This window comes from Heterodontus francisci, chromosome 41, assembly GCF_036365525.1.
Source record: "Heterodontus francisci isolate sHetFra1 chromosome 41, sHetFra1.hap1, whole genome shotgun sequence".
Classification (NCBI taxonomy): domain Eukaryota; kingdom Metazoa; phylum Chordata; class Chondrichthyes; order Heterodontiformes; family Heterodontidae; genus Heterodontus; species Heterodontus francisci.
Window position 1 is genome coordinate 14,039,740 of NC_090411.1, and position 26,686 is coordinate 14,066,425.

At 50.7% G+C, this 26,686-nt stretch overlaps 1 protein-coding gene across 1 annotated transcript in view; it reads right to left on the minus strand.

Moving 5' to 3' along the window:
• Positions 1 to 2,642: 2,642 nt before the first annotated feature.
• The window catches only part of pick1 (protein interacting with prkca 1), a 47,695-nt gene continuing 23,651 nt past the window's right edge, over positions 2,643 to 26,686 (minus strand). Inside the window, exons 5-13 of the mRNA XM_068019963.1 lie at positions 22,006 to 22,072; positions 20,761 to 20,850; positions 19,166 to 19,219; positions 18,305 to 18,367; positions 16,916 to 17,049; positions 14,418 to 14,510; positions 11,201 to 11,251; positions 10,043 to 10,187; positions 2,643 to 3,026 (exon numbers count right to left, since the gene is read on the minus strand). Of these exons, the coding sequence (XP_067876064.1) occupies positions 2,806 to 3,026; positions 10,043 to 10,187; positions 11,201 to 11,251; positions 14,418 to 14,510; positions 16,916 to 17,049; positions 18,305 to 18,367; positions 19,166 to 19,219; positions 20,761 to 20,850; positions 22,006 to 22,072 (918 nt within the window). The 3' untranslated portion in view covers positions 2,643 to 2,805. The remainder of the gene's footprint in view (positions 3,027 to 10,042; positions 10,188 to 11,200; positions 11,252 to 14,417; positions 14,511 to 16,915; positions 17,050 to 18,304; positions 18,368 to 19,165; positions 19,220 to 20,760; positions 20,851 to 22,005; positions 22,073 to 26,686) is intronic.

Genomic DNA, 26,686 nt, shown 5'->3' on the forward strand with positions numbered 1-26,686 from the left:
GAATATCGAAATCAATGAGTAACACACAGCCCAGAATATCGAAATCAATGTGTAGCAGACAGCCCAGAATATTAAAATCAATGTGTAGCACACAGCCCAGAATATCAAAATCAATGTGTAACACACAGCCCAGAATATTAAAATTAATGTGTACCACACAGCCCAGAATATTAAAATCAATGTGTAGCACACAGCCCAGAATATGAAAATTAATGTGTACCACACAGCCCAGAATATTAAAATCAATGTGTAGCACACAGCCCAGCATATCAAAATCAATGTGTAACACACAGCCCAGAATATTAAAATTAATGTGTACCACACAGCCCAGAATATCAAAATCAGTGTGTAACACACAGCCCAGAATATTAAAATCAATGAGTAACACACAGCCCAGAATATCAAAATCAATGTGTAACACACAGCCCAGAATATCAAAATCAATGTGTAACACACTGCCCAAGATATCAAAATCAATGTGTAACACACAGCCCAGAATATCGAAATCAATGAGTAACACACAGCCCAGAATATCAAAATCAATCTGTAACACACAGCCCAGAATATCAAAATCAATGAGTAACACACAGCCCAGAACATTGAAATCAATCTGTAACACACAGCCCAGCATATCGAAATCAATGTGTAACACAGCCCAGAATATCAAAATCAATGTGTAACACACAGCCCAGAATATCAAAATCAATGTGTCACACACAGCCCAGAATATCAAAATCAATGTGTCACACACAGCCCAAGATATCAAAATCAATGTGTAACACACAGCCCAGAATACCGAAATCAATGTGTCACACACAGCCCAAAATATCAAAATCAATGTGTAACACACAGCCCAGAATATCAAAATCAATGTGTAACACACAGCCCAGAATACCGAAATCAATGTGTAACACACAGCCCAGAATATCAAAATCAATGTGTAACAAACTGCCCAAGATATCAAAATCAATGCGTAACACACAGCCCAGAATATCGAAATCAATGAGTAACACACAGCCCAGAATATCAAAATCAATGTGTAACACACTGCCCAAGATATCAAAATCAATGTGTAACACACAGCCCAGAATATCGAAATCAATGAGTAACACACAGCCCACAATGTCAAAATCAATGTGTAACACACAGCCCAGAATATCAAAATCAATGTGTAACACACAGCCCAGAATATCAAAATCAATGTGTAACACACAGCCCTGAATATCGAAATCAATGTGTAACACACTGCCCAAGATATCAAAATCAATGTGTAACACACAGCCCAGAATATCGAAATCAATGAGTAACACACAGCCCACAATGTCAAAATCAATGTGTAACACACAGCCCACAATATCAAAATCAATGTGTAACACACTGCCCAAGATATCAAAATCAATGTGTAACACACAGCCCAGAATATCGAAATCAATGAGTAACACACAGCCCACAATGTCAAAATCAATGTGTAACACACAGCCCAGAATATCAAAATCAATGTGTAACACACAGCCCAGAATATCAAAATCAATGTGTAACACACAGCCCAGAATATCGAAATCAATGTGTAACACACTGCCCAAGATATCGAAATCAATGTGTAACACACAGCCCAGAATATCAAAATCAATGTGTAACACACAGCTCAGAATATCAAAATCAATGTGTAACACACTGCCCAAGATATCGAAATCAATGTGTAACACACAGCCCAGAATATCGAAATCAATGAGTAACACACAGCCCAGAATATCAAAATCAATGTGTAACACACAGCCCAGAATATCAAAATCAATGTGTAACACACTGCCCAAGATATCAAAATCAATGTGTAACACACAGCCCAGAATATCGAAATCAATGAGTGACACACAGCCCAGAATATCAAAATCAATGTGTGACACACAGCCCGGAATATCAAAATCAATGTGTAACACACAGCCCAGAATATCGAAATCAATGAGTAACACACAGCCCAGAATATCGAAATCAATCTGTAACGCACAGCCCAGAATATCGAAATCAATCTGTAACGGACTGCCCAGAATATCGAAATCAATGTGTAACACACAGCCCAGAATATCGAAATCAATGTGTAACACACAGCCCAGAATATCGAAATCAATGTGTAACACACAGCCCAGAATATCGAAATCAATGTGTTACACACAGCCCAGAATATCGAAGTCAATGTGTAACACACAGCCTAGAATATTGAAATCAATGGGTAACACAGTTATAGCCCAGTTGTTTTCCTGGTGATGTATAAACTGTGTGGATGATATGACTCTGGGATAGTGGAAACCCTCCTGTATTGGTTCAGTGCGTGACTACACATCACAACAGGGGAGATCATGCCCATGGTAACCAGTGTGCTAGATCCTCATGTGATGGGGGAAGACTGAGTCTGATATCACACCCCTCAGTGATAACAGGGTTAATTTGACGCCAAGGACCCTGAGCACTGTTAGCTTCTTACATGTGTACAGGGCAATGTCACAGTTACAAAGACCTGAGTAATGGATCTCCAGGTAACTGCTGCTCCAAGCTGATCTCCACACCCCACTTCTAGAGACTCAGACTGAAAGGATACACTGAACAGGACACATTAATACAACCAAACACCTGCACAAAAGGGCATGCCCATAAAATATTTGTATTTATCTCAAGAATCTGATGGGGATTAATGGTTGTGTCCATTTGAGACATAAATAAAACAGATCATCACTCCAACTATACACAGCACATTCTGTCTTGATTTAGTGTAAAGGGACTCAAATCCCCGTCCAAGCAGGAAAATAAATTCTATTCATCATCAAATAGTTTCTCTCCATTTTCCTCGTTCTCCTTCTCTTCCTCTTCATCTGCATCTGTGTAAATATCCTTTGGACTGTAGTTCAACATTGTTTTCGTCAAGTCGACCTCGATGGGAAACACGTCAGCATCTTTTAAGACGGCGTAACACTCATCATAGTACTTGGACATAGCGGAGACAAAGCGTTGGAGCTGGAACACGATGTCTTGCACTGAGAGTTGGAACAGACCATAATGAGACTCAACACAGAGCGGTGAGGGCACAGGGTGGGGGGGGGGGGGGGGGTGAAATACAAAGGGGTCTGAGAGGGTGTGTATACATAGAACTTACAGAAACAACCCTTGTGGAACATCACTTCCCACCTTTTTCCAGTCTGAGTACCTTTAACCGCTACTCTCTGTTTTCTGTGTAGCCCAGCTTGCTATCCATTCTGCTACTTGTCCCTGACTTCACAAGCTCTGACCTTAGTCATGCGTTTACTGTGTGGTATCTTATTGAACGCCTTTGGGAAATTCAAATATATTACGTCTAATGCCCTTGCCCACCATTTCTGTTACTCTTCAAAGAATTCAATAAGGTTGGTCAAGCCTGACCTTCCATTTTGAAATCTGTGCTGATTATTCTTTATTATATTTTCAGTTTCTAGATGTTTTTCTACTACAGCTTTGAGTAAAGATTCCATTATCTTTCCTACTACCGATGTTAAGCTAATTGGTCTACTGTTTCCCCAAACTTGCTCTATCTCCCTGTGTAAATGCAGGAATCACAATAGCTGTCTGCCAGTCCTCTGGTACTATTCCTTTCTCTAATGTATTTTTATATATGTGTAATAGTGCCTCTGTTGTTGCTTCTCTAACTTTATGTACCATGTGTAGATACAATATTTGGTGTAAAAGGAGATTGAAGGGATGGTATTTTAGGGTGGGTTTGGAGACTGGGGGTAAAGACAGACTGGGATTAGAGGTTAGGATTAAGACACGAGTGAGACTGGGGAGAGACTATCTAGCTTCTTTTGTGCTAAAAGCACCAAATTGGTCATGTCACTTTTATCCTCATTTTAATTGCTCAAGTACCTGAAGGAGCTGCTGCCTTCCCTCTACTTCTTGTGGGAATGAGTCTAGTTGATAACTGAATCACTTTCTGATTGAACGCTTTCCCTTGTAAATCTGCAGTCTCTGGTCCAGTGCCCTATTTACCTCACTGAGTTGGGCTTGTTCCAGTAACTACCATCACTTTGATTGCTCTCTACTCAATTTTATATCAAACCGAATTACATTAAGGCCACTTTTTCCTGGTTATTCTCTTGCCCTTCCATTACCTAGTCACTGCATCTTCTAGATCTGGATCCAGCTCAGCCTCTTTCTGTGTTGGACTATTAATACAGATAGAATCAGAGAATGGTTACAGCACAGGAGGCACTCTAACCCTATCGATTTCTTGAAGGGTTGTGCTGTTGCTGCAGTTTGTCTCATCTGATAAAAGAAAGACTTGCATTTCTATAGCGCCACTCACGACCTCCGGACCTCCCAAAGCATTTTAAAGCCAATGAAGTACAAATGAAGTGTACTTACTGTCGTAACGTAGGAAAGGTGAAAAAAAGTACAAAAGGTGAAGTCACACGGGATCAGAGGTGAGCTGGCAAGATGGATACAGAACTGGCTCGGTCTTAGAAGACAGAGGGTAGCTTTTCTGAATGGAGGGCTGTGATTAGTGGTGTTCTGCAGGGATCAGTGCTGGGACCTTTGCTGTTTGTAGTATATATAAATGATTTGGAGGAAAATGTAGCTGGTCTGATTAGTAAGTTTGTGGACGACACAAAGGTTGGTGGAGTTGCGGATAGTGATGAGGATTGTCAGAGGATACAGCAGGATATAGATCGGTTGGAGACTTGGGTGGAGAAATGGCAGATGGAGTTTAATCCGGACAAATGTGAGGTAATGCATTTTGGAAGGTCTAATGCAGGTGGGAAGTATACAGTAAATGGCAGAACCCTTAGGAGTATTGACAGGCAGAGAGATCTGGGCGTACAGGTCCAAAGATCACTGAAAGCGGCAACGCAGGTGGATAAGGTAGTCAAAAAGGCATACGGCATGCTTGCCTTCATCGGTCAGGGCATACAGTATAAAAATTGGCAAGTCATGCTGCAGCTGTACAGAACCTTATTTAGGCCACATTTGGAATATTGCGTACAATTCTGGTTGCACACTACCAGAAGGATGTGGAGGCTTTGGAGAGGGTACAGAGGAGGTTTACCAGGATATTGCCTGGTCTGGAGGGTATTAGATATGCGGAGAGGTCGGATAAGCTCGGATTGTTTTCACTGGAACGACGGAGGTGGAGTGGCGACATGATAGAGATTTATAAAGTTATGAGTGGCATGGACAGAGTGGATAGTCAGAAGCTTTTTCCCAGGGTGGAAGAGTCAGTTACTAGGGGACATAGGTTTAAAGTGAGAGGGGCAAAGTTTAAAGGGGATGTGCGAGGCACGTTTTTTACACAGAGGGTGGTGAGTGCCTGGAACTTGCTGCCAGGGAAGGTGGTGGAAGCAGGTGCGATAGCGACGTTTAAGAGGCATCTTGACAAATACATGAATAGGATGGGAATAGAGGGATACGGACCCCGGAAGTGCAGAAGGTTTTAGTTTAGACTGGCATCATGATCGGCGCAGGCTTGGAGGGCCGAATGGCCTGTTCTTGTGCTGTACTGTCCTTTGTTCTTTGAAATGCGGCAGCCAATTTGTGCACAGCAAGCTCCCACATACAGCAATGACTGAATAATCTGCGATGTTGATTAAACATACGAACATACGAATTAGGAGTAGGCCACTCGGCCCCTCGAGCCTGCTCCGCCATTCAACAAGATCATGGCTGATCTGATTGTAACCTTGACTGCACATTCCCGCCTACCCCTGATAACCTTTCACCCCCTTGCTTATCAAGAATCTATCTACTCTGCCTTAAAAATAGTCAAAGACTCTGCTTCCACTGCCTTTTGAGGAAGAGAATTCCAAAGTCTCACGACCTTCTGAGAGAAATAATTTCTTCTCATCTCTGTCTTAAATGAGCAACCCCTTATTTTTAAACAGGGACCCCTAGTTGCAGATTCTCCCACAAGGCGAAACATCCTTTCCACATCCACCCTGTCAAAACCCCTCAGGATCTTCTTTGTTTCAATCAAGTCGCCTCTTTCTCTTCTAAACTCCAGCAAATACAAGCCCAGCCTGTCATGGCACCATGGACCAGGAGGCAGTCCAAGGGGAGCGAAGAACAGAATAGAAAGGCTGTAGTCATAGGGGATTCTATAATTAAAGGGATACATAGCGTTCTCTGCAGCCGAGACTGAGAGTCCAGCCAAGACAGAGTCCAGAATGGTGTGCTGCCTACCTGGTGCAAAGGTAAAGGATATCATGGAGCAACTGTAGAGAATCTTCTAGTCGTTGTGGACTATTTTGGAATCAATGACATAGGGAGAAAAGGGAGGAGGTCCTGCAAAGGGAATTTCCAGAAATGACTTTAAAAAAAAAGGCCCTCACAGGTGTTAACCTTGGGACTACGACCAAAGCCAGGTGCTAATTGGCTGATTGATAGGCAGATCAGAAAGGTGAGCACCTGGCTGACAGACTGGTCTGGGAAGGAGTTCCATTTCACTCGTTTCATTTCATTGGCACTGTATAGGAATAGGAAGGAGCTGTACCACCAGGATGGGCTCCACCCGAACAGGAGTGGACCAGTGTCCTTGCAGAAAAGATAGTTAGGGCTGTCATTCGGGCTTCAAGCTCGTCAGATGGGGGGAGGGATCTGGTGAAAATAACTTAAAATAATAAAATAACATAAGTGATAAATATTGGCTGGGACAGTGCCAAGTCGAATCGTGCCATGGGATCTTTAATGCCCACCTGAGAAAGCAGCTTTCATCTAAAGGACAGTACCTCCAACAGTGCAGCATTCCTTCAGAACTGCACTGAAGTGTCATACCGTCATTGTGGCACAGAAGGCCATTCGGCCCATCGACTCCATGCCAGTTCTCTGTAGGGAAATCCAATCAGACCCATTTCCACACTCTATTCTTGTAGCCCTGCAAGTTTATTTTCCTCATGTACCCATTCGATTTCCTTTTGCTACATTTTTGTGCTCAAGTGGTTAGCACCGCAGCCTCACAGCTCCAGCGACCCGGGTTCAATTCTGGGTACTGCCTGTGCAGAGTTCGCAAGTTCTCCCTGTGTCTGCGTGGGTTTCCTCCGGGTGCTCCGGTTTCCTCCCACAGCCAAAAGACCTGCAGGTTGACAGGTAAATTGGCCATTATAAATTGTCCCAAGTATAGGTAGGTGGTAGGGAATATAGGGACAGGTGGGGATGTGGTAGGAATATGGAATTAGTGTAGGATTAGTATAAATGGGTGGTTGATGGTCAGCACAGATTTGGTGGGCCGAAGGGCCTGTTTCAGTGCTGTATCTCTAAAAAAAAAGTCTCAAGTGGGACTTGAAGCCACTACATCCTGACTCAGAGGTGAGGGAGCGACCCACTGAGCCACAGCTGACACTGTTACTTCCATCCTGCTCTATACCTATAGTAAATGACCAGAGAGAACCACACCTGACCCGGCACTGCCACACACCTGACCCGGCACTGCCACACACCTGACCCAGCACTGCCACACACCTGACCCAACACTGCCACACACCTGACCAGGCACTGCCACACACCTGACCCGGCACTGCCACACACCTGACCCGGCACTGCCACACACCTGACCAGGCACTGCCACACACCTGACCCAACACTGCCACACAACTGACCCAACACTGCCACACACCTGACCCAGCACTGCCACACACCTGACCCAACACGGCCACACACCTGACCCAACCCTGCCACACACCTGACCCAACACGGCCACACACCTGACCAGGCACTGCCACACACCTGACCCGGCACTGCCATACAACTGACCCAACACTGCCACACACCTGACCCAACACGGCCACACACCTGACCAGGCACTGCCACACACCTGACCCGGCACTGCCATACACCTGACCCAACACTGCCATACACCTGACCCAACACTGCCATACACCTGACCCAGCACTGCCACACACCTGACCCAACACGGCCACACACCTGACCAGGCACTGCCACACACCTGACCCGGCACTGCCATACAACTGACCCAACACTGCCACACACCTGACCCAACACGGCCACACACCTGACCAGGCACTGCCACACACCTGACCCGGCACTGCCATACACCTGACCCAACACTGCCATACACCTGACCCAACACTGCCATACACCTGACCCAGCACTGCCACACACCTGACCCAACACGGCCACACACCTGACCCGGCACTGCCACACACCTGAACCGGCACTGCCATACACCTGACCCAACACTGCCATACACCTGACCCAACACGGCCACACACCTGAACCGGCACTGCCACACACCTGACCCAACACGGCCACACACCTGACCAGGCACTGCCACACACCTGACCCGGCACTGCCATACAACTGACCCAACACTGCCACACACCTGACCCAACACGGCCACACACCTGACCAGGCACTGCCACACACCTGACCCGGCACTGCCATACACCTGACCCAACACTGCCATACACCTGACCCAACACTGCCATACACCTGACCCAGCACTGCCACACACCTGACCCAACACGGCCACACACCTGACCCGGCACTGCCACACACCTGAACCGGCACTGCCATACACCTGACCCAACACTGCCACACACCTGACCCAACACTGCCACACACCTGACCCAACACTGCCACACACCTGACCAGGCACTGCCACACACCTGACCCGGCACTGCCACACACCTGACCCGGCACTGCCACACACCTGACCCGGCACTGCCACACACCAGACCCAACACTGCCACACACCTGACCCAACACGGCCACACACCTGACCAGGCACTGCCACACACCTGACCCGGCACTGCCACACACCTGACCCAACACTGCCACACACCTGACCCGGCACTGCCACACACCTGACCCAACACGGCCACACACCTGACCAGGCACTGCCACACACCTGACCCGGCACTGCCACACACCTGACCCAACACTGCCACACACCTGACCAGGCACTGCCACACACCTGACCCAACACGGCCACACACCTGACCCGGCACTGCCATACAACTGACCCAACACTGCCACACACCTGACCAGGCACTGCCACACACCTGACCAGGCACTGCCACACACCTGACCCGGCACTGCCATACACCTGACCCAACACTGCCATACACCTGACCCAACACTGCCACATACCTGACCCAACACTGCCACACACCTGACCCAACACGGCCACACACGTGACCAGGCACTGCCACACACCTGACCCGGCACTGCCATACACCTGACCAGGCACTGCCACACACCTGAACCGGCACTGCCATACACCTGACCCAACACTGCCACACACCTGACCCAACACGGCCACACACCTGAATCGGCACTGCCATACACCTGACCAGGCACTGCCACACACCTGAACCGGCACTGCCATACACCTGACCCAACACTGCCACACACCTGACCCAACACGGCCACACACCTGACCCAACACGGCCACACACCTGACCAGGCACTGCCACACACCTGACCCTGCACTGCCACACACCAGACCCAACACTGCCACACACCTGACCAGGCACTGCCACACACCAGACCCAACACTGCCACACACCAGACCCAACACTGCCACACACCTGACCCGGCACTGCCACACACCAGACCCAACACGGCCACACACCTGACCCAACACGGCCACACACCTGACCCAACACTGCCATACACCTGACCCAACACTGCCATACACCTGACCCAACACTGCCACACACCTGACCCAACAGGGCCACACACCTGACCCAACACTGCCATACACCTGACCCAACACTGCCACACACCAGACCCAACACTGCCACACACCAGACCGAACACTGCCACACACCTGACCCGACACTGCCACACACCAGACCCAACACGGCCACACACCTGACCCAACACTGCCACACACCTGACCCAACACGGCCACACACCTGACCCAACACTGCCACACACCTGACCCAACACTGCCACATACCTGACCCAACACTGCCACACACCTGACCCAGGAGAACCTACCTGACCCAAGATGTACAAATTTGCCAAAACAAAGAGAAACGGACTTGGGCAAGTTAGAACTAACCATGTTTTTGGTCCAAAAGTTCGATTTTTTCCAGAACATCCTTCCTCATCTTGGCGAAGCGTGCTCGGGCCTCCTGGCGACAGCGGAGGATCAAACGATATTCATAGTTTCCAGTGCCAACTCGGTATAGAGGCTCCTGCAGAGCCTAGGGAAGGCCGACAAGCAGAGAGACAGGTTAAACACTCCAACACATTGTATAATGTTTAGTTTAGTTTTAGTTTAGTTTAGAGATACAGCACTGAAACAGGCCCTTCGGCCCACCGAGTCTGTGCCGACCATCAACCACCCATTTATACTAATCCTACACCAATCCCATATTCCTACCACATCCCCACCTGTCCCTATATATTTCCCTACCACCTACCTATACTAGGGGCAATTTGTAATGGCCAATTAACCTATCAACCTGCAAGTCTTTGGCGTGTGGGAGGAAACCGGAGCACCCGGAGGAAACCCACGCAGACACAGGGAGAACTTGCAAACTCCGCACAGGCAGTACCCAGAAACGAACCCGGGTCCTTGGAGCTGTGAGGCTGCGGTGCTAACCACTGCGCCACTGTGCCGCCCCAGACAATAATGGACAACAACAATTCAGACAAAGACACAGCAGCACAACCTCTGGTTAAAAATGGGCAGAGGGGGAACCCAGTGGGTTCCAGTGCACGGGAGACCCCAGCCCTCTGTGTATCAGAGGCCTCTCGCCCAAGTGCCCTGTGCCAGAGGCCCTTTCCCACCAGCACATCAGGGGCCCCTCTGTCTGACTGCGTCAGGGACCCCTCCCCAGTGTGGCAGAGACCCCTCCCACCAGTGCAGCAAAGGCCCTTTCCACGACTGTCCCCAGTGCAGCAGAGAGCCCTCCCACCAGTGCAGCAAAGGCCCCTCCCACGACTGTCCCCAGTGCAGCAGAGGCTCCTCCCACCGGTGCATATCACCCCCTTCTCAGTGTTGCCTCTGGCCCTGAGTGAACGATGTGTCCTGCTTTAGATAGTCCACAGCTTTACACTCTGTACAGTGACATTATTGCCAGTATCTGAATCCATTCATATTCTTAATTCCGATCAGCTCCACACACATCGTGAGCCTCCTCAACACAAGCTGCTCACAAGAAGTCAGGTCAGTCAGCACGAGAGGCTGTCAGACTCTCCTGCGATCACTCACTATGCAGCTGTATTCTTCATCATCCATTTCTTTCACCTTCAAGCAATACGACTGCAAGAAACAAGAGAGAGACTGAGTCAGAGGAAGCAGCAACTCATTCCAAGTATTTGCCACAAGCACCCCATTTAATTCCAAATCGCCAAAGTGATTGATAGGTTTATGCACAACCTCAGGATGTCACAAAGTACTTTACAGCCAATGATGGGCTTCTGAAGTGTAGTCACTGTTGTAATGTTGAGAGGCACACAGCAAGCTCCCACAAAGAGCAATGAGGTAATGACCAGATAATCTGTTTTAGTGATGTTGGTTGAGGGATAAATGTTAGCTCCAGGTCACCAGGGAGAACTCTCCTGCTCTTCTTTGAACAGCTAGTGCCGTGCAATCATTTAAATCCACCTGAGAGCGCAGAGAGTGCCTTAGTTTAACATCTCATTCAAAAGACAGTACTGCCAACAGTTCAGCGCCCTGTCAGCACCACCTCACCTGACATTGCAGCGCTCCCTCAGCACCGACCCCTCTGACAGTGCAGCACTCCCTCAGTGCTGACCCCCTCCGACAGTGCACTGCTCCCTCAGCGCTGACCCCCTCCGACAGTGCACTGCTCCCTCAGCGCTGACCCCTTCCGACAGTGCAGCACTCCGTCAGTATTGACCCCCTCCGACAGTGCACTGCTCCCTCAGCACCGACCCCTCCGACATTGCAGCGCTCCCTCAGTGCTGCCCCCCTCCGACATCGCAGCGCTCCCTCAGCACCGACCCCTCCGACATCGCAGCGCTCCTTCAGCGCCAACCCCTCTGACAGTGCAGCATTCCCTCAGTGCTGACCCCCTCCGACAGTGCAGCGCTCCCTCAGCACCGACCCCTCTGACAGTGCAGCACTCCCTCAGTGCTGACCCCTTCCGACAGTGCAGCACTCCCTCAGTATTGACCCCCTCCGACAGTGCAGCGCTCACTCAGCACCGACCCTTCTGACACTGCAGCACTTCTTCAGTGCTGCACCCTCCAACAGTGCAGCGCTCCCTCAGCGCTGACCCCCTGACATTGCAGCACTCCCTCTTCAGTGGGAGCATGTCCACTTCTTCAGTGCTGCACCCTCCAACAGTGCAGCGCTCCCTCAGCGCTGACCCCCTCTGACAGTGCAGCACTTCTTCAGTGCTGCACCCTCCAACAGTGCAGCGCTCCCTCAGCACTGACCCTTCTGACACTGCAGCACTTCCTCAGTGCTGCACCCTCCAACAGTGCAGCGCTCCCTCAGCGCCGCCCCCTCCGACATCGCAGCACTCCCTCAGTGCTGACCCCCTCTGACAGTGCAGCACTCCCTCAGTGCTGACCCCCTCCGACAGTGCACTGCTCCCTCAGCGCCGCCCCCTCCGACATTGCAGCACTCCCTCAGTGCTGCCCCCCTCCGACATCGCAGCACTCCCTCAGTGCTGACCCCCTCCGACAGTGCACTGCTCCCTCAGCACCGCCCCCTCCGACATCGCAGCACTCCCTCAGTGCTGCCCCCCTCCGACATCGCAGCACTCCCTCAGTGCTGACCCCCTCCGAAAGTGCACTGCTCCCTCAGCGCCGCCCCCTCCGACATCGCAGCACTCCCTCAGTGCTGCCCCCCTCCGACATCGCAGCGCTCCCTCAGTGCTGACCCCCTCTGACACTGCAGCGCTCCCTTAGCACTGACCCCTCTGACACTGCAGCACTTCCTCAGTGCTGCACCCTGACAGTGCAGCACTCCCTCAGCACTGACCCCTCTGACACTGCAGCACTTCTTCAGTGCTGCACCCTCCAACAGTGCAGCGCTCCCTCAGCACTGACCCTTCTGACACTGCAGCACTTCCTCAGTGCTGCACCGTCCAACAGTGCAGCGCTCCCTCAGTACTGCACTGCAGTACTTGGGTTGATAACAGTTGTGTCTATAATAAAGCTGTGGGTTGGGCTTGTGAGAGGCACGGGGCCAGTGATCTTTTCTGGTCCCTTTGACGGACAGAGACTGAACTGGATTGGGGAATTAGAAGCAGTGTTTCTGTGCATATGCAAGAAGTGAAAGAGATAGAGGAGAAGAGTAAAGATTACAATTACTGGACTGTCAATAGGTACCGACAGACTGGTCTTACAACCTATCACCAAATACTGAGCAGGTGAAGACATATACCGAGTCAGAGAGGATTAACGGCCCGGAAAGGAGTGTGTAACTGGACTCAAGGAGAAGTTGTAGCTCAAATACCACAGACACATAGAACCTCAATGCACCTGCTAAAACTACTCAGGGCAAAGGATTTGAACTCAGCAGTGAGATTCTGAACAGAGTCCAAGGAACAGAGATACATAAATATCTTAAAACTGGGGAGTTGAGGTAGGAAAAGCCATAGGGAAAATGGGATTCTGAGATTTAGAAATTGGGTGGTTCGATGTTGAATTGGTACCAGGCTGCCATCTGAGTACAGGGGTGCAGTTCTGGGCTCCCTCAAACTGTCTCCCTCCTGCCCATTCAGTATCTACTCTCTGCTTCCTATTCACAGTGTTCTATCCATCCACTGACTGCATGGCCTTTAATAATCAATGCCTTCATTTTCATAGCCAGATTGCTGTGCTACTGGAACAATCTTTCTGTCCTGTAAGATTCTATGAGAATCTTCTGAAAGATCAGCTGGAAATCTGCCGCATTCCCTGCACCTGTCCTCCAATCAAAAGACGGAATTAAATTAGCCAACCACAATCTGCTCCTCGCAGACTCTCGCAGGCTATCTCAGATTGGCCATGTCAGCGAGTTCACTAGTTCCTCCTGTGCTGGATTTGACGATTCCTTTACAGGAAGAGAATGTTGGGCTTTTCACTGTTTCTGTTTTGACCAAGGCTCAGGAGGACAAGCTGGTGTCCAAAGCCTCACTGCCATCTGAGGACTGTGTCCGCCGACTAAGAACCATGCTTCAACAAAAAGATATTTCAAAACTAGTCATGAAATATCTCAAAATATGTTCCTAAAAACTCATTTTGTTATAAAAATTAAACCGATAAAACACAGTACAGGATCAGAGCTGGGACAGCAGACTGAGGTACTGTACAGGGCTGCTCACCGTTTAGAGGGACAATGTCAGGTGCCTGTTTAGTTTGTAAGTGAGACTCAGCTGGGGTGGAGTTGGGGTCAGTATCAGGGGGAGTCAGTGACAGGATCAAGGTTAGGATAATGGTGCACTATTGAAAGAAGAGATTAGAGTACGTACCAAATATTCAAACTTGACATCAAGGTATTTTTTGATGGTGAGCTTGGTGTCAGGAATGGCTTTGTTAAGATACGTGTTCAGGTCACTCAACATCTGCAAATCCAGAAATCAACCATTACTCAGTGAGAAAGAACGCAGCTCACATCCTGGGCACAAATAGGACAGAAACAACTGAGTGACAAAAGAAATCTGCAACAAATATGCACCATTCCTCAGGCACAAAACAATCCCAGGTACTTCACTTCTCCATCCTAATGAGTGATGGTGCAGGAAGCATCACACAGAATAAGGAGGGATCACACCAAATAAAATCTCCAGGCACTCAGCAAAACAGCCAGGGCAGTAGAAACACAGAAACATAGAAATTAAGAGCAGGAGTAGGCCATTCGGCCCTTCAGGCCTGCTCCGCCATTCAAAAAAGATCATGGCTGATCGTCTAATTCAGTACCCTGTTCCCGCTTTCTCCCCATATCCCTTGATCCCTTTGGCATTAAGAAATATATCTATCTCCTTCTTGAATATATTTAATGACTTGGCTTCACCCTCTGAGTGAAGAAATTTCCGCTCATCTCAGCCTGTCCTTTGATAACACTTGCTGATACAGCACTGACAGAGGTACTAACTATTGTTTTGGTGTCTGAACCTCTGCTCTTTTCTGGTTTCCTCTTTGTACTGTACTCAAGTTATGGCCATTCATTTATAGAAAAAAGTGGGCAGCACAGACCCCCAAGATGCACCTTTCTCCAGTTTGAGCAACACCCACCAGTCCTTTTTTTGGCCCACTCCTTGCCCGCCGGCCCGGCCCACTCTCCGCCTCTCTACCTGGCCCACTCCCTGCTGCCAGCTCGGCCCACTCTCTGCCTCTCCAGCCCAGCTCACTCCCTGCCTGCCTGGCCCACCTCCTGCCTGCCCAGCTCAGCCCATGCCCTGCCTGCCTGGCCCACTTACTGCCCAGCTCAGCCCACTCTCTGCCCACATGACCCACTCCCTGCCTGTCCTGCCCGGCCCACTCCCTAAGTCTTGATTTGTGTTTTTACCATTCGACTGAATGTTACCAAGAGGACTTGTCGACCTTGTTCTGAAGCTCCACAAAGATACCTGCTGCATTCCCTCATTGATCCAATTGATCACTTAGTCTAATCGATTTGTCAAACAACTTGCCTTTATCAAATTCATGCACTTCAATAGCTGAATAATTATGGATTCTCACAATTTGCACACAAAGCTCCTCTAAATCTACATTATCTTTCCTTCGTTTCTTGAATTACATCAAAGGAAACTGCCTTTAACAGCCTATTACCCAGTGACCTGGTGGCTCAGTGTGAGAGCAGTGTCCAGTGACCTGGTGGCCCAGTGTGAGAGGAGTGTCCAGTGACCTGGTGGCTCAGTGTGAGAGGAGTGTCCAGTGACCTGGTGGCTCAGTGTGAGAGCAGTGTCCAGTGACCTGGTGGCTCAGTGTGAGAGGAGTGTCCAGTGACCTGGTGGCTCAGTGTGAGAGGAGTGTCCAGTGACCTGGTGGCTCAGTGTGAGAGCAGTGTCCAGTGACCTGGTGGCTCAGTGTGAGAGCAGTGTCCAGTGACCTGGTGGCTCAGTGTGAGAGCAGTGTCCAGAGGCCTGGAGGCTCAGTGTGAGAGCAGTGTCCAGTGACCTGGTGACTCAGTGTGAGAGCAGTGTCCAGTGACCTGGTGGCTCAGTGTGAGAGGAGTGTCCAGTGACCTGGTGGCTCAGTGTGAGAGCAGTGTCCAGTGACCTGGTGGCTCAGTGTGAGAGGAGTGTCCAGTGACCTGGTGGCTCAGTGTGAGAGGAGTGTCCAGTGACCTGGTGGCTCAGTGTGAGAGGAGTGTCCAGTGACCTGGTGGCTCAGTGTGAGAGGAGTGTCCAGTGACCTGGTGGCTCAGTGTGAGAGCAGTGTCCAGTGACCTGGTGGCTCAGTGTGAGAGGAGTGTCCAGTGACCTGGTGGCTCAGTGTGAGAGGAGTGTCCAGTGACCTGGTGGCTCAGTGTGAGAGAAGTGTCCAGAGGCCTGGTGGCTCAGTGTGAGAGCAGTGTCCAGAGGCCTGGTGGCTCAGTGTGAGAGGAGTGTCCAGTGACCTGGTGGCTCAGTGTGAGAGGAGTGTCCAGTGACCTGGTGGCTCAGTGTGAGAGAAGTGTCCAGAGGCCTGGTGGCTCAGTGTGAGAGCAGTGTCCAGAGGCCTGGTGGCTCAGTGTGAGAGAAGTGTCCAGTGACCTGGTGGCTCAGTGTGAGAGGCGTGTCCAGTGACCTGGTGGCTCAGTGTGAGAGGAGTGTCCAGTGACCTGGTGGCTCAGTGTGAGAGAAGTGTCCAGAGGCCTGGTGGCTCAGTGTGAGAGCAGTGTCCAGAGGCCTGGTGGCTCAGTGTGAGAGAAGTGTCCAGTGACCTGGTGGCTCAGTGTGAGAGGAGTGTCCAGTGACCTGGTGGCTCAGTGTGAGAGAAGTGTCCAGAGGCCTGGTGGCTCAGTGTGAGAGTAGTGTAAACTCACTGGTTTCACCGTTTTCAGAAGTCTTATGCCAAATTTCTCGATACTCCGATGAGCTTCTGCGAATTTGACGAAAGCCTCACTGGCAGCTGGCTGGGGCTCCCTCACCCCAATAACAGAAAACACATCACCAAAACCTGCAACAAATCAGAACACTGTTCACAATCCCAGCCCCATAGACAGCAGAACCAGCAGCACATAACTCCCTCTGCCAGGTACCCCGAGGAGCACTGACAGTCAACAGCTGTGAAATCCGCCACAAGTGTTTGTACAATCATAGAATGATATAGCACAGAGAGAGGCTATTCAGCCCATCGCGCTGGTGCTATCAAATTAATCACACACAGCCCCCCTCCTCCCCCCACTCTTTCCCCAAAGTCCTGCAGTTGCTATTGAATCAACTGCCGCCAGATCACAACAACTCGCAAAATGCTCTGGTTCTTTTCCCAATAATTTGACATTGGTGTCTTCTGGTCACCAAATCTCCTAGCACTGGAAACAGTTCCTCCTGATATACTCTATCCATACTCTTCATGATTTTGAATGCTTCGATTAAATCTCCCTTTAACCTTCTCAGTTCTAAGGAGAACAACTCCAGCTTCTCCAGAACAAAAGCAAAAATACTGCGGATGCTGGAAATCTGAAATAAGAACAGGAATTGCTGGAAATACTCAGCGGGTCAGGCATCATCTGTGGAGAGAGAAACAGAGTTAATGTTTCAGGTCAGTGACCCTTCATCACAACGGGATGTGTATTCCCAAGCACTTTCTGTTTTTAATCCCAGCTTCTCCGGTGTCAATTCCCCTCAAGCTGGCCATTTTCAGGCTTTAGTTTCCAGTTCTGGGGCTCCTTACAGGACTGTATTACTGGGGACTTAATTCATTAGGACCCTGGCAATCCCCCACCCCCAACCTGGTATATGATACACCTAAGTGAGGCACTTAAGATAATTAAAGGAGTTTTCGGGTAGACAGAGAGAAACTATTTCCTCTGGTGGGAGAGTCTAGAACAAGGGGGCGGAACCTTAAAATTAGAGCCAGGCCGTTCAGGAGTGATATCAGGAAGCACTGCTTCACACAAAGGGGAGTGGAAATCTGGAACACACTCTCCCACAGAAAGCTGTGGGTCAATTGGATTGATCGATCTTTGCTGGATAAGAGCATCAAGTGATGTGGAGCAAAGATGGGTAAATGAAACTGAGGTACAGATTAGCCATGATGTCATGGTTCGAGGGGCTGAATGGCCTCTTCATGTTCCGATTGTCGCTCCGGCACTCCCTTGTGTGCACACAGGTTCTGGGGAATGAACATTGTTTGGTGCCTGTAACTGCATTAATCTGGTCTAAGTCACTGCACCCAATCTCCTGTAAACATGATGAACAGAAGAATTTACCTCGGTGTGTCTGTGACAGCTCAAAGAATGCCCTCAGCAGCCGCTTTGTGTGCTCCATCAGTCCTGTCACACATTGAGAAGAAGGAAATATTTTAGCATTTCAAACTGAGATTTAAAAATGCACTTTCCTCTCTTGACTGTTTCCTGCCCCGTCCCCCTTTCTCTCTCTCTCTCTCTCCCTGCCACTGCTTTTGCCACTCAGCAGTTGTCCCTTGGTCCTGCCCTCCTTGGGTCTGTGGGCATCAGCGCGAGGGTGAACAGAGCCCTTGTTTCAGGGAACTCAGTCTGATGCCAGTCGCTGCCACAATACACCCAGCACAGACAGATCCTGCCACTGAATCCCTGAGATCAGGAGAACCCAGGCAGATCTCCTGTGTGATGCTTGGGCTGTGAGTCACAGGCTGTTCCCTGCCTCACGTGTTGGGCTAATTCATTCACAAACTAAAGGGCCAGGTTTGAGATCGGAGGAACCTCTCCTCGCAGCGGTGTGAAGAAGATTCAGAATGTGCCACTCACAAGATACACTCCGCCATGCCAGCCACGCACTCGTCACTCTAACATATTGCAACTATTCCCCGCCATGGCAGGGAACCTGCCCTTAGGGAGGCCGAGTGAGGGAGAAGGGGCAGTGAACAGGACATCCACAGTTTGGGGGTCAGGAGGTACAAAGACCATTACTGACGCAAGAGGACAGTTGTATCTGACACTGGACGGGCTTATACACCAGAACCCTCCAAAAACAGCATTCCCACAAAACTCATCTCCCCAAGATCCTCTCCCCATCCCACTCTGAATCCCCATGCTCTCGATTCTCTCCCCCACTTCCCCAGTGCTCATCCCCAGTGCTCCACTACCCCTTACCTCTGTACAGCTCTGCCGTTCTTTCCAGTTCCTCCAGTTTCTTCACAAGTCCATCTAGAAGAAAGACCACTTGTTGAATCTGTAGGTCATCAGGCCCCACTCCCCACACAAAACCGGATAGAGTAAAAGCTCAATCTCACTCCCCATTAAACCGGATTAACCCCCAGTCTCACTCCCTACTAAACCGGATTAAACCCCCCAGTCTCACTCCCTATTAAACCAGATTAAACCCCCCACACTCACTCCCTATTAAACCGGATTAAACCCCCCAGTCTCACTCCCTATTAAACTGGATTAAACCCCCCAGTCTCACTCCCTATTAAACCGGATTAAACCCCCCAGTCTCACTCCCTATTAAACTGGATTAAACCACCCCAGTCTCACTATTAAACCGGATTAAACCCCCCAGTCTCACTCTCTATTAAACCGGATTAAAGCCCCCAGTCTCACTCCCTATTAAACCGGATTAACCCCCAGTCTCACTCCCTATTAAACTGGATTAAACCCCCCCCCCCCCAGTCTCACTCCCTATTAAACCGGATTAAACCCCCCACACTCACTCCCTATTAAACCGGATTAAACCCCCCAGTCTCACTCCCTATTAAACTGGATTAAACCCCCCAGACTCACTTCCTATTAAACCCCCCATTAAACCGGATTAAAGCCCCCAGTCTCACTCCCTATTAAACCGGATTAAATCCCCCAGTCTCACTCTCTATTAAACCGGATTAAATCCCCCAGTCTCACTCTCTATTAAACCGGATTAAATCCCCCAGACACACTCCCCATTAAACCGGATTAAAGCCCCCAGTCTCACTCCCTATTAAACCGGATTAAATCCCCCACACTCACTCCCTATTAAACCGGATTAAACCCCCCAGACTCACTTCCTATTAAACTGGATTAAACCCCCCCCCCAGTCTCACTCCCTATTAAACCGGATTAAACCCCCCACACTCACTCCCTATTAAACCGGATTAAACCCCCCAGACTCACTTCCTATTAAACCGGATTAAACCCCCCATTAAACCGGATTAAAGCCCCCAGTCTCACTCCCTATTAAACCGGATTAAATCCCCCAGTCTCACTCTCTATTAAACCGGATTAAATCCCCCAGTCTCACTCCCTATTAAACCGGATTAAATCCCCCAGACACACTCCCCATTAAACCGGATTAAATCCCCCAGTCTCACTCCCTATTAAACCGGATTAAATCCCCCAGACACACTCCCCATTAAACCGGATTAAAGCCCCCAGTCTCACTCCCTATTAAACCGGATTAAATCCCCCAGTCTCACTCCCTATTAAACCGGATTAAAGCCCCCAGTCTCACTCCCTATTAAACCAGATTAAATCTCCCAGTCTCACTCTCTATTAAACCGGATTAAACCCCCCAGTCTCACTCCCTATTAAACCGGATTAAACCCCCCCCATCTCACTCCCTATTAAACTGGATTAAAGCCCCCAGTTTCAGTCCCTATTAAACCGGATTAAACTCCCCAGTCTCACTATCTATTAAACTGGAATAAACGCCACTCTCCACCCCCCCCATCTCACTCCGCTATTGAGCCAGAATGACTCACAGTTTCACTCACCATTACACAGAATGGCTCGGCTCAGGCCCAGAGCATCAGCTGTGCCAGAACTCATGTTCTCCACTAGCCGATGCTTGACTTTCTTCAGAACTGCAAAACACAATACAAGTTGTCACTGTTAAATGTTCACCCCCACTCCTTGGTTTTCATTAAAGTGAAGCTGAATTGTAGAGTTGTCTCACCCTCTGTATGATGGGAACACTGTCTGCTTTCTGGGAGCTGCACTTACGGAATGCGCTGTTTGAAAGGGGCATCTCGCTGGGTTTTGCTCTGCACCCTACAGCTTGAAAAATGTTTGTGCTCAAGTTTCTGGAAGTGCGAGAGGATAATGGCACAGCAAGAGCAACGGGGAATCTGGAACCTTAGTAAACGACAGGACAAACAGTGTATCTCCTGAATCCATGAGATTTAAGGATTCAAAAATAAACAGAAGAACGACAAAGAAGGAATTAGGGTGAAGGAAATTAGGTACAGAAAGAGAAATAGAGAGGGAAAGAAAGATTGGATTAAAGACAGAGAATAAAAAGGACACAAAAAGGAAAGAAAAAAATTAAAAATTTTCATAATCTCTAACAACAATTTACTACCTGTAGAAATGAGGCTCCACAGTTCCCTTTCTGGGACGGAGAGGTTGCTTGGCATTGCAGGAATATATATCTTCCACATAAAGAGTCCTGATGTCATTAAATACCAGACCTAACTTTTTCCAGCAAGTTTAATAGGCAATTAACATGCAAATACAGCAACTTTGCAACACTCATGCAAAGATTGAGGGTGAGCTGGTATTTTTATGAGGCTGATGGCAGAATGACAAAGATTGTCCAGAAAATTTTGGCGATTCACAACTCACGGTGTACCTCTTCCTCGCCACAAGTTGCTGGGTTATTAACACTTTAGTAAAGGTGAGTGCATTAAACTTGCTGTTACTTTGGTGGTAAATTATGGCCCAAGGTTTGCTGCGTTTTGTAAGTTATAAACTCACTTCAGGCACAATGCTGGGTTCATTGATGCAGAGCAGAATGCTGGAGAGGGGAGCAGAGCGGAGCAACACCAAAAGCGGGAGCTGACTAACACCTCTCACCCGTCACTGTCACTCATGATACAACACAGCACAAAAGCATGAGGGGGAAGCAGTAGCCAACTGACCCGCATCAGGTGGGGCTGAGGAAGCCGGGGCTAGAGGATTAATGGGAAAGGAGAGAAAAGAAAACTATTAGCACACTGAATATTTAGGGCAATGCCTACCTATATCCAAAGTCTTGCCTTGTTTAGGATCGGCCTGGAGTTTATTATAGTGAATTGTAACTTCTCCCTTGCAGGATGTTAAAAGAACAATTAGTGCATAAAAAAAACAGCAACTTAAAATACTTATCACTGTAATGAAACCCCAGTTAGAGAATACACTCCATAACTAGAACAAGACAGGAGACAGTCAGGATGAGAAAATGAAGTTTGCTCCAAAGCCCATCTAGTCCCTAAATTCACCCATCTATGCCCATCTCTCTAATCTCCTACCTAATACAATCAAAGTTCATCCCTCTAGTCCCTAACGCTCCGTCAATACTCAACCTTCTAGTCCCCAAACTTGCCCATCCCTTTAGTATCCCAACTCTTCCATTCCTATAACTTCAACACTCCCAATGAATCCCGTCCTCTGGAGTTCTAACTCTATCAAAGCCCGTTCTTCTAATCCCCCGCCTCTCCCTCAAAACCTGTTCCTCTTGAACCCGCCTCTCCCTCAAAGCCTGTTCCTCTTGACCCCGCCTCTCCCTCAAAACCTGTTCCTCTTGAACCCGCCTCTCCCTCAAAGCCTGTTCCTCTTGACCCCGCCTCTTCCTCAAAGCCTGTTCCTCTTGACCCCGCCTCTCCCTCAAAGCCTGTTCCTCTAGCTCCCGACTCTCCCATCAAAACCCATTCCTCCAGCCCCCACCTCTCCCTCAAACCCCGTTCCTCTCGTCCCCCGTCTCTCCCATCAAAGCCCGTTCCTCTAGTTCCCCTGTCTCTCCCTCAAAGCCGGGTCCTCTAGTCCCCCACCTCTCCCTCAAACGCCGTTCCTCCAGTCTCCCAACTCTCCCTCAAAGCCGGGTCCTCTAGTCCTCCAACTCTCCCTCAAAGCCCGTTCCTCTCGTCCCGACTCTCCCTCAAAGCTTGTTCCTCTAGTCCCGTCTCTCCCATCAAAGCCTTTTCCTCTCATCCCCCGTCTCTCCCATCAAAGCCCATTCTTCTCGTCCCCCGTCTCTCCCATCAAAGCCCATTCCTCTCGTCCCCTGACTCTCCCATCAAAGCCCGTTCCTCTCGTCCCCGTCTCTCCCATCAAAGCCCATTCTTCTCGTCCCCCGTCTCTCCCATCAAAGCCCATTCCTCTCGTCCCCTGACTCTCCCTCAAAGCCCGTTCCTCTCGTCCCCCGTCTCTTCCATCAAAGCCCGTTCCTCTCGTCCCCTGTCTCTCCCATCAAAGCCCATTCTTCTCGTCCCCCGTCTCTCCCATCAAAGCCCATTCCTCTAGTCCCCCTGTCTCTCCCATCAAAGCCCATTCCTCTCGTCCCCCCTCTCTCCCATCAAAGCCCATTCTTCTCGTCCCCCGTCTCTCCCATCAAAGCCCGTTCCTCTAGTCCCCCTGTCTCTCCCATCAAAGCCCATTCTTCTCGTCCCCCGTCTCTCCCATCAAAGCCCGTTCCTCTAGTCCCCCTGTCTCTCCCATCAAAGCCCATTCCTCTAGTCCCCCTGTCTCTCCCATCAAAGCCCATTCTTCTCGTCCCCCGTCTCTCCCATCAAAGCCCGTTCCTCTAGTCCCCCTGTCTCTCCCATCAAAGCCCATTCTTCTCGTCCCCCGTCTCTCCCATCAAAGCCCATTCCTCTCGTCCCCCTGTCTCTCCCATCAAAGCCCATTCCTCTCGTCCCCCCTCTCTCCCATCAAAGCCCATTCTTCTCGTCCCCCGTCTCTCCCATCAAAGCCCATTCCGCTCGTCCCCTGACTCTCCCTCAAAGCCCATTCTTCTCGTCCCCCGTCTCTCCCATCAAAGCCCATTCCTCTCGTCCCCCGTCTCTCCCATCAAAGCCCATTCCTCTCGTCCCCTGACTCTCCCTCAAAGTCCGTTCCTCTCGTCCCGACTCTCCCTCAAAGCCCGTTCCTCTCGTCCCCCGTCTCTCCCATCAAAGCCCATTCCTCTCGTCCCCCGTCTCTCCCTCAAAGCCCATTCTTCTCGTCCCCCGTCTCTCCCATCAAAGCCCATTCCTCTCGTCCCCCGTCTCTCCCTCAAAGCCCATTCCTCTCGGTCCCCGTCTCTCCCTCAAAGCCCATTCCTCTTGTCCCCCTGTCTCTCCCATCAAAGCCCATTCTTCTCGTCCCCCGTCTCTCCCATCAAAGCCCGTTCCTCTTGTCCCCCGTCTCTCCCATCAAAGCCCGTTCCCCTCGTCCCCTGTCTCTCCCTCAAAGCCCATTCTTCTCGTCCCCCATCTCTCCCTCAAAGCCCATTCCTCTCGGTCCCCGTCTCTCCCTCAAAGCCCATTCCTCTCGTCCCCTGTCTCTCCCTCAAAGCCCATTCCTCTCGTCCCCTGTCTCTCCCTCAAAGCCCATTCCTCTCGTCCCCCGTCTCTCCCTCAAAGCCCGTTCCTCTCGTCCCCCGTCTCTCCCATCAAAGCCCATTCCTCTCGTCCCCCGTCTCTCCCTCAAAGCCCATTCTTCTCGTCCCCCGTCTCTCCCATCAAAGCCCATTCCTCTCGTCCCCCGTCTCTCCCTCAAAGCCCATTCCTCTCGGTCCCCGTCTCTCCCTCAAAGCCCATTCCTCTTGTCCCCCTGTCTCTCCCATCAAAGCCCATTCTTCTCGTCCCCCGTCTCTCCCTCAAAGCCCATTCCTCTCGTCCCCCGTCTCTCCCATCAAAGCCCGTTCCTCTCGTCCCCCGTCTCTCCCTCAAAGCCCATTCTTCTCGTCCCCCATCTCTCCCTCAAAGCCCATTCCTCTCGGTCCCCGTCTCTCCCTCAAAGCCCGTTCCTCTCGTCCCCCGTCTCTCCCATCAAAGCCCGTTCCTCTCGTCCCGACTCTCCCTCAAAGCCCATTCCTCTCGTCCCCCGTCTCTCCCTCAAAGCCCATTCTTCTCGTCCCCCGTCTCTCCCATCAAAGCCCATTCCTCTCGTCCCCCGTCTCTCCCATCAAAGCCCGTTCCTCTCGTCCCGACTCTCCCTCAAAGCCCATTCCTCTCGTCCCCCGTCTCTCCCTCAAAGCCCATTCTTCTCGTCCCCCGTCTCTCCCTCAAAGCCCGTTCCTCTAGTTCCCCTGTCTCTCCCATCAAAGCCCATTCTTCTCGTCCCCCATCTCTCCCTCAAAGCCCATTCCTCTCGGTCCCCGTCTCTCCCTCAAAGCCCGTTCCTCTCGTCCCCCGTCTCTCCCATCAAAGCCCGTTCCTCTCGTCCCGACTCTCCCTCAAAGCCCATTCCTCTCGTCCCCCGTCTCTCCCTCAAAGCCCATTCTTCTCGTCCCCCATCTCTCCCTCAAAGCCCATTCCTCTCGGTCCCCGTCTCTCCCTCAAAGCCCGTTCCTCTCGTCCCCCGTCTCTCCCTCAAAGCCCATTCCTCTCGTCCCCCGTCTCTCCCTCAAAGCCCATTCTTCTCGTCCCCTGTCTCTCCCATCAAAGCCCATTCCTCTCGTCCCCCGTCTCTCCCTCAAAGCCCATTCTTCTCGTCCCCCGTCTCTCCCTCAAAGCCCATTCCTCTCGTCCCCCGTCTCTCCCTCAAAGCCCATTCCTCTCGTCCCCCGTCTCTCCCTCAAAGCCCATTCTTCTCGTCCCCCGTCTCTCCCTCAAAGCCCATTCCTCTCGTCCCCCGTCTCTCCCATCAAAGCCCGTTCCTCTTGTCCCCCGACTCTCTCATCAAAGCCCATTCTTCTCGTCCCCCGTCTCTCCCATCAAAGCCCATTCCTCTCGTCCCCCGTCTCTCCCTCAAAGCCCATTCTTCTCGTCCCCCGTCTCTCCCTCAAAGCCCATTCTTCTCGTCCCCCGTCTCTCCCTCAAAGCCCATTCCTCTCGTCCCCCGTCTCTCTCCCTCAAAGCCCGTTCCTCTAGTCCCCCGACTCTCTCATCAAAGCCCATTCCTCTCGTCCCCCGTCTCTCCCTCAAAGCCCATTCCTCTCGTCCCCCGTCTCTCCCTCAAAGCCCATTCTTCTCGTCCCCCGTCTCTCCCTCAAAGCCCATTCTTCTCGTCCCCCGTCTCTCCCTCAAAGCCCGTTCCTCTAGTCCCCCGACTCTCTCATCAAAGCCCATTCCTCTCGTCCCCCGTCTCTCCCTCAAAGCCCATTCTTCTCGTCCCCCGTCTCTCCCTCAAAGCCCGTTCCTCTAGTTCCCCTGTCTCTCCCATCAAAGCCCATTCCTCTCGTCCCCCGTCTCTCCCTCAAAGCCCATTCCTCTCGTCCCCCGTCTCTCCCTCAAAGCCCATTCTTCTCGTCCCCCGTCTCTCCCTCAAAGCCCATTCTTCTCGTCCCCCGTCTCTCCCATCAAAGCCCATTCCTCTCGTCCCCCGTCTCTCCCATCAAAGCCCATTCCTCTCGTCCCCCGTCTCTCCCTCAAAGCCCATTCTTCTCGTCCCCCGTCTCTCCCTCAAAGCCCATTCTTCTCGTCCCCCGTCTCTCCCATCAAAGCCCATTCCTCTCGTCCCCCGTCTCTCCCATCAAAGCCCATTCCTCTTGTCCCCCGACTCTCTCATCAAAGCCCATTCCTCTCGTCCCCCGTCTCTCCCATCAAAGCCCATTCCTCTCGTCCCCCGTCTCTCCCTCAAAGCCCATTCTTCTCGTCCCCCGTCTCTCCCTCAAAGCCCATTCCTCTCGTCCCCCGTCTCTCCCATCAAAGCCCATTCTTCTCGTCCCCCGTCTCTCCCTCAAAGCCCATTCCTCTCGTCCCCCGTCTCTCCCATCAAAGCCCATTCCTCTTGTCCCCC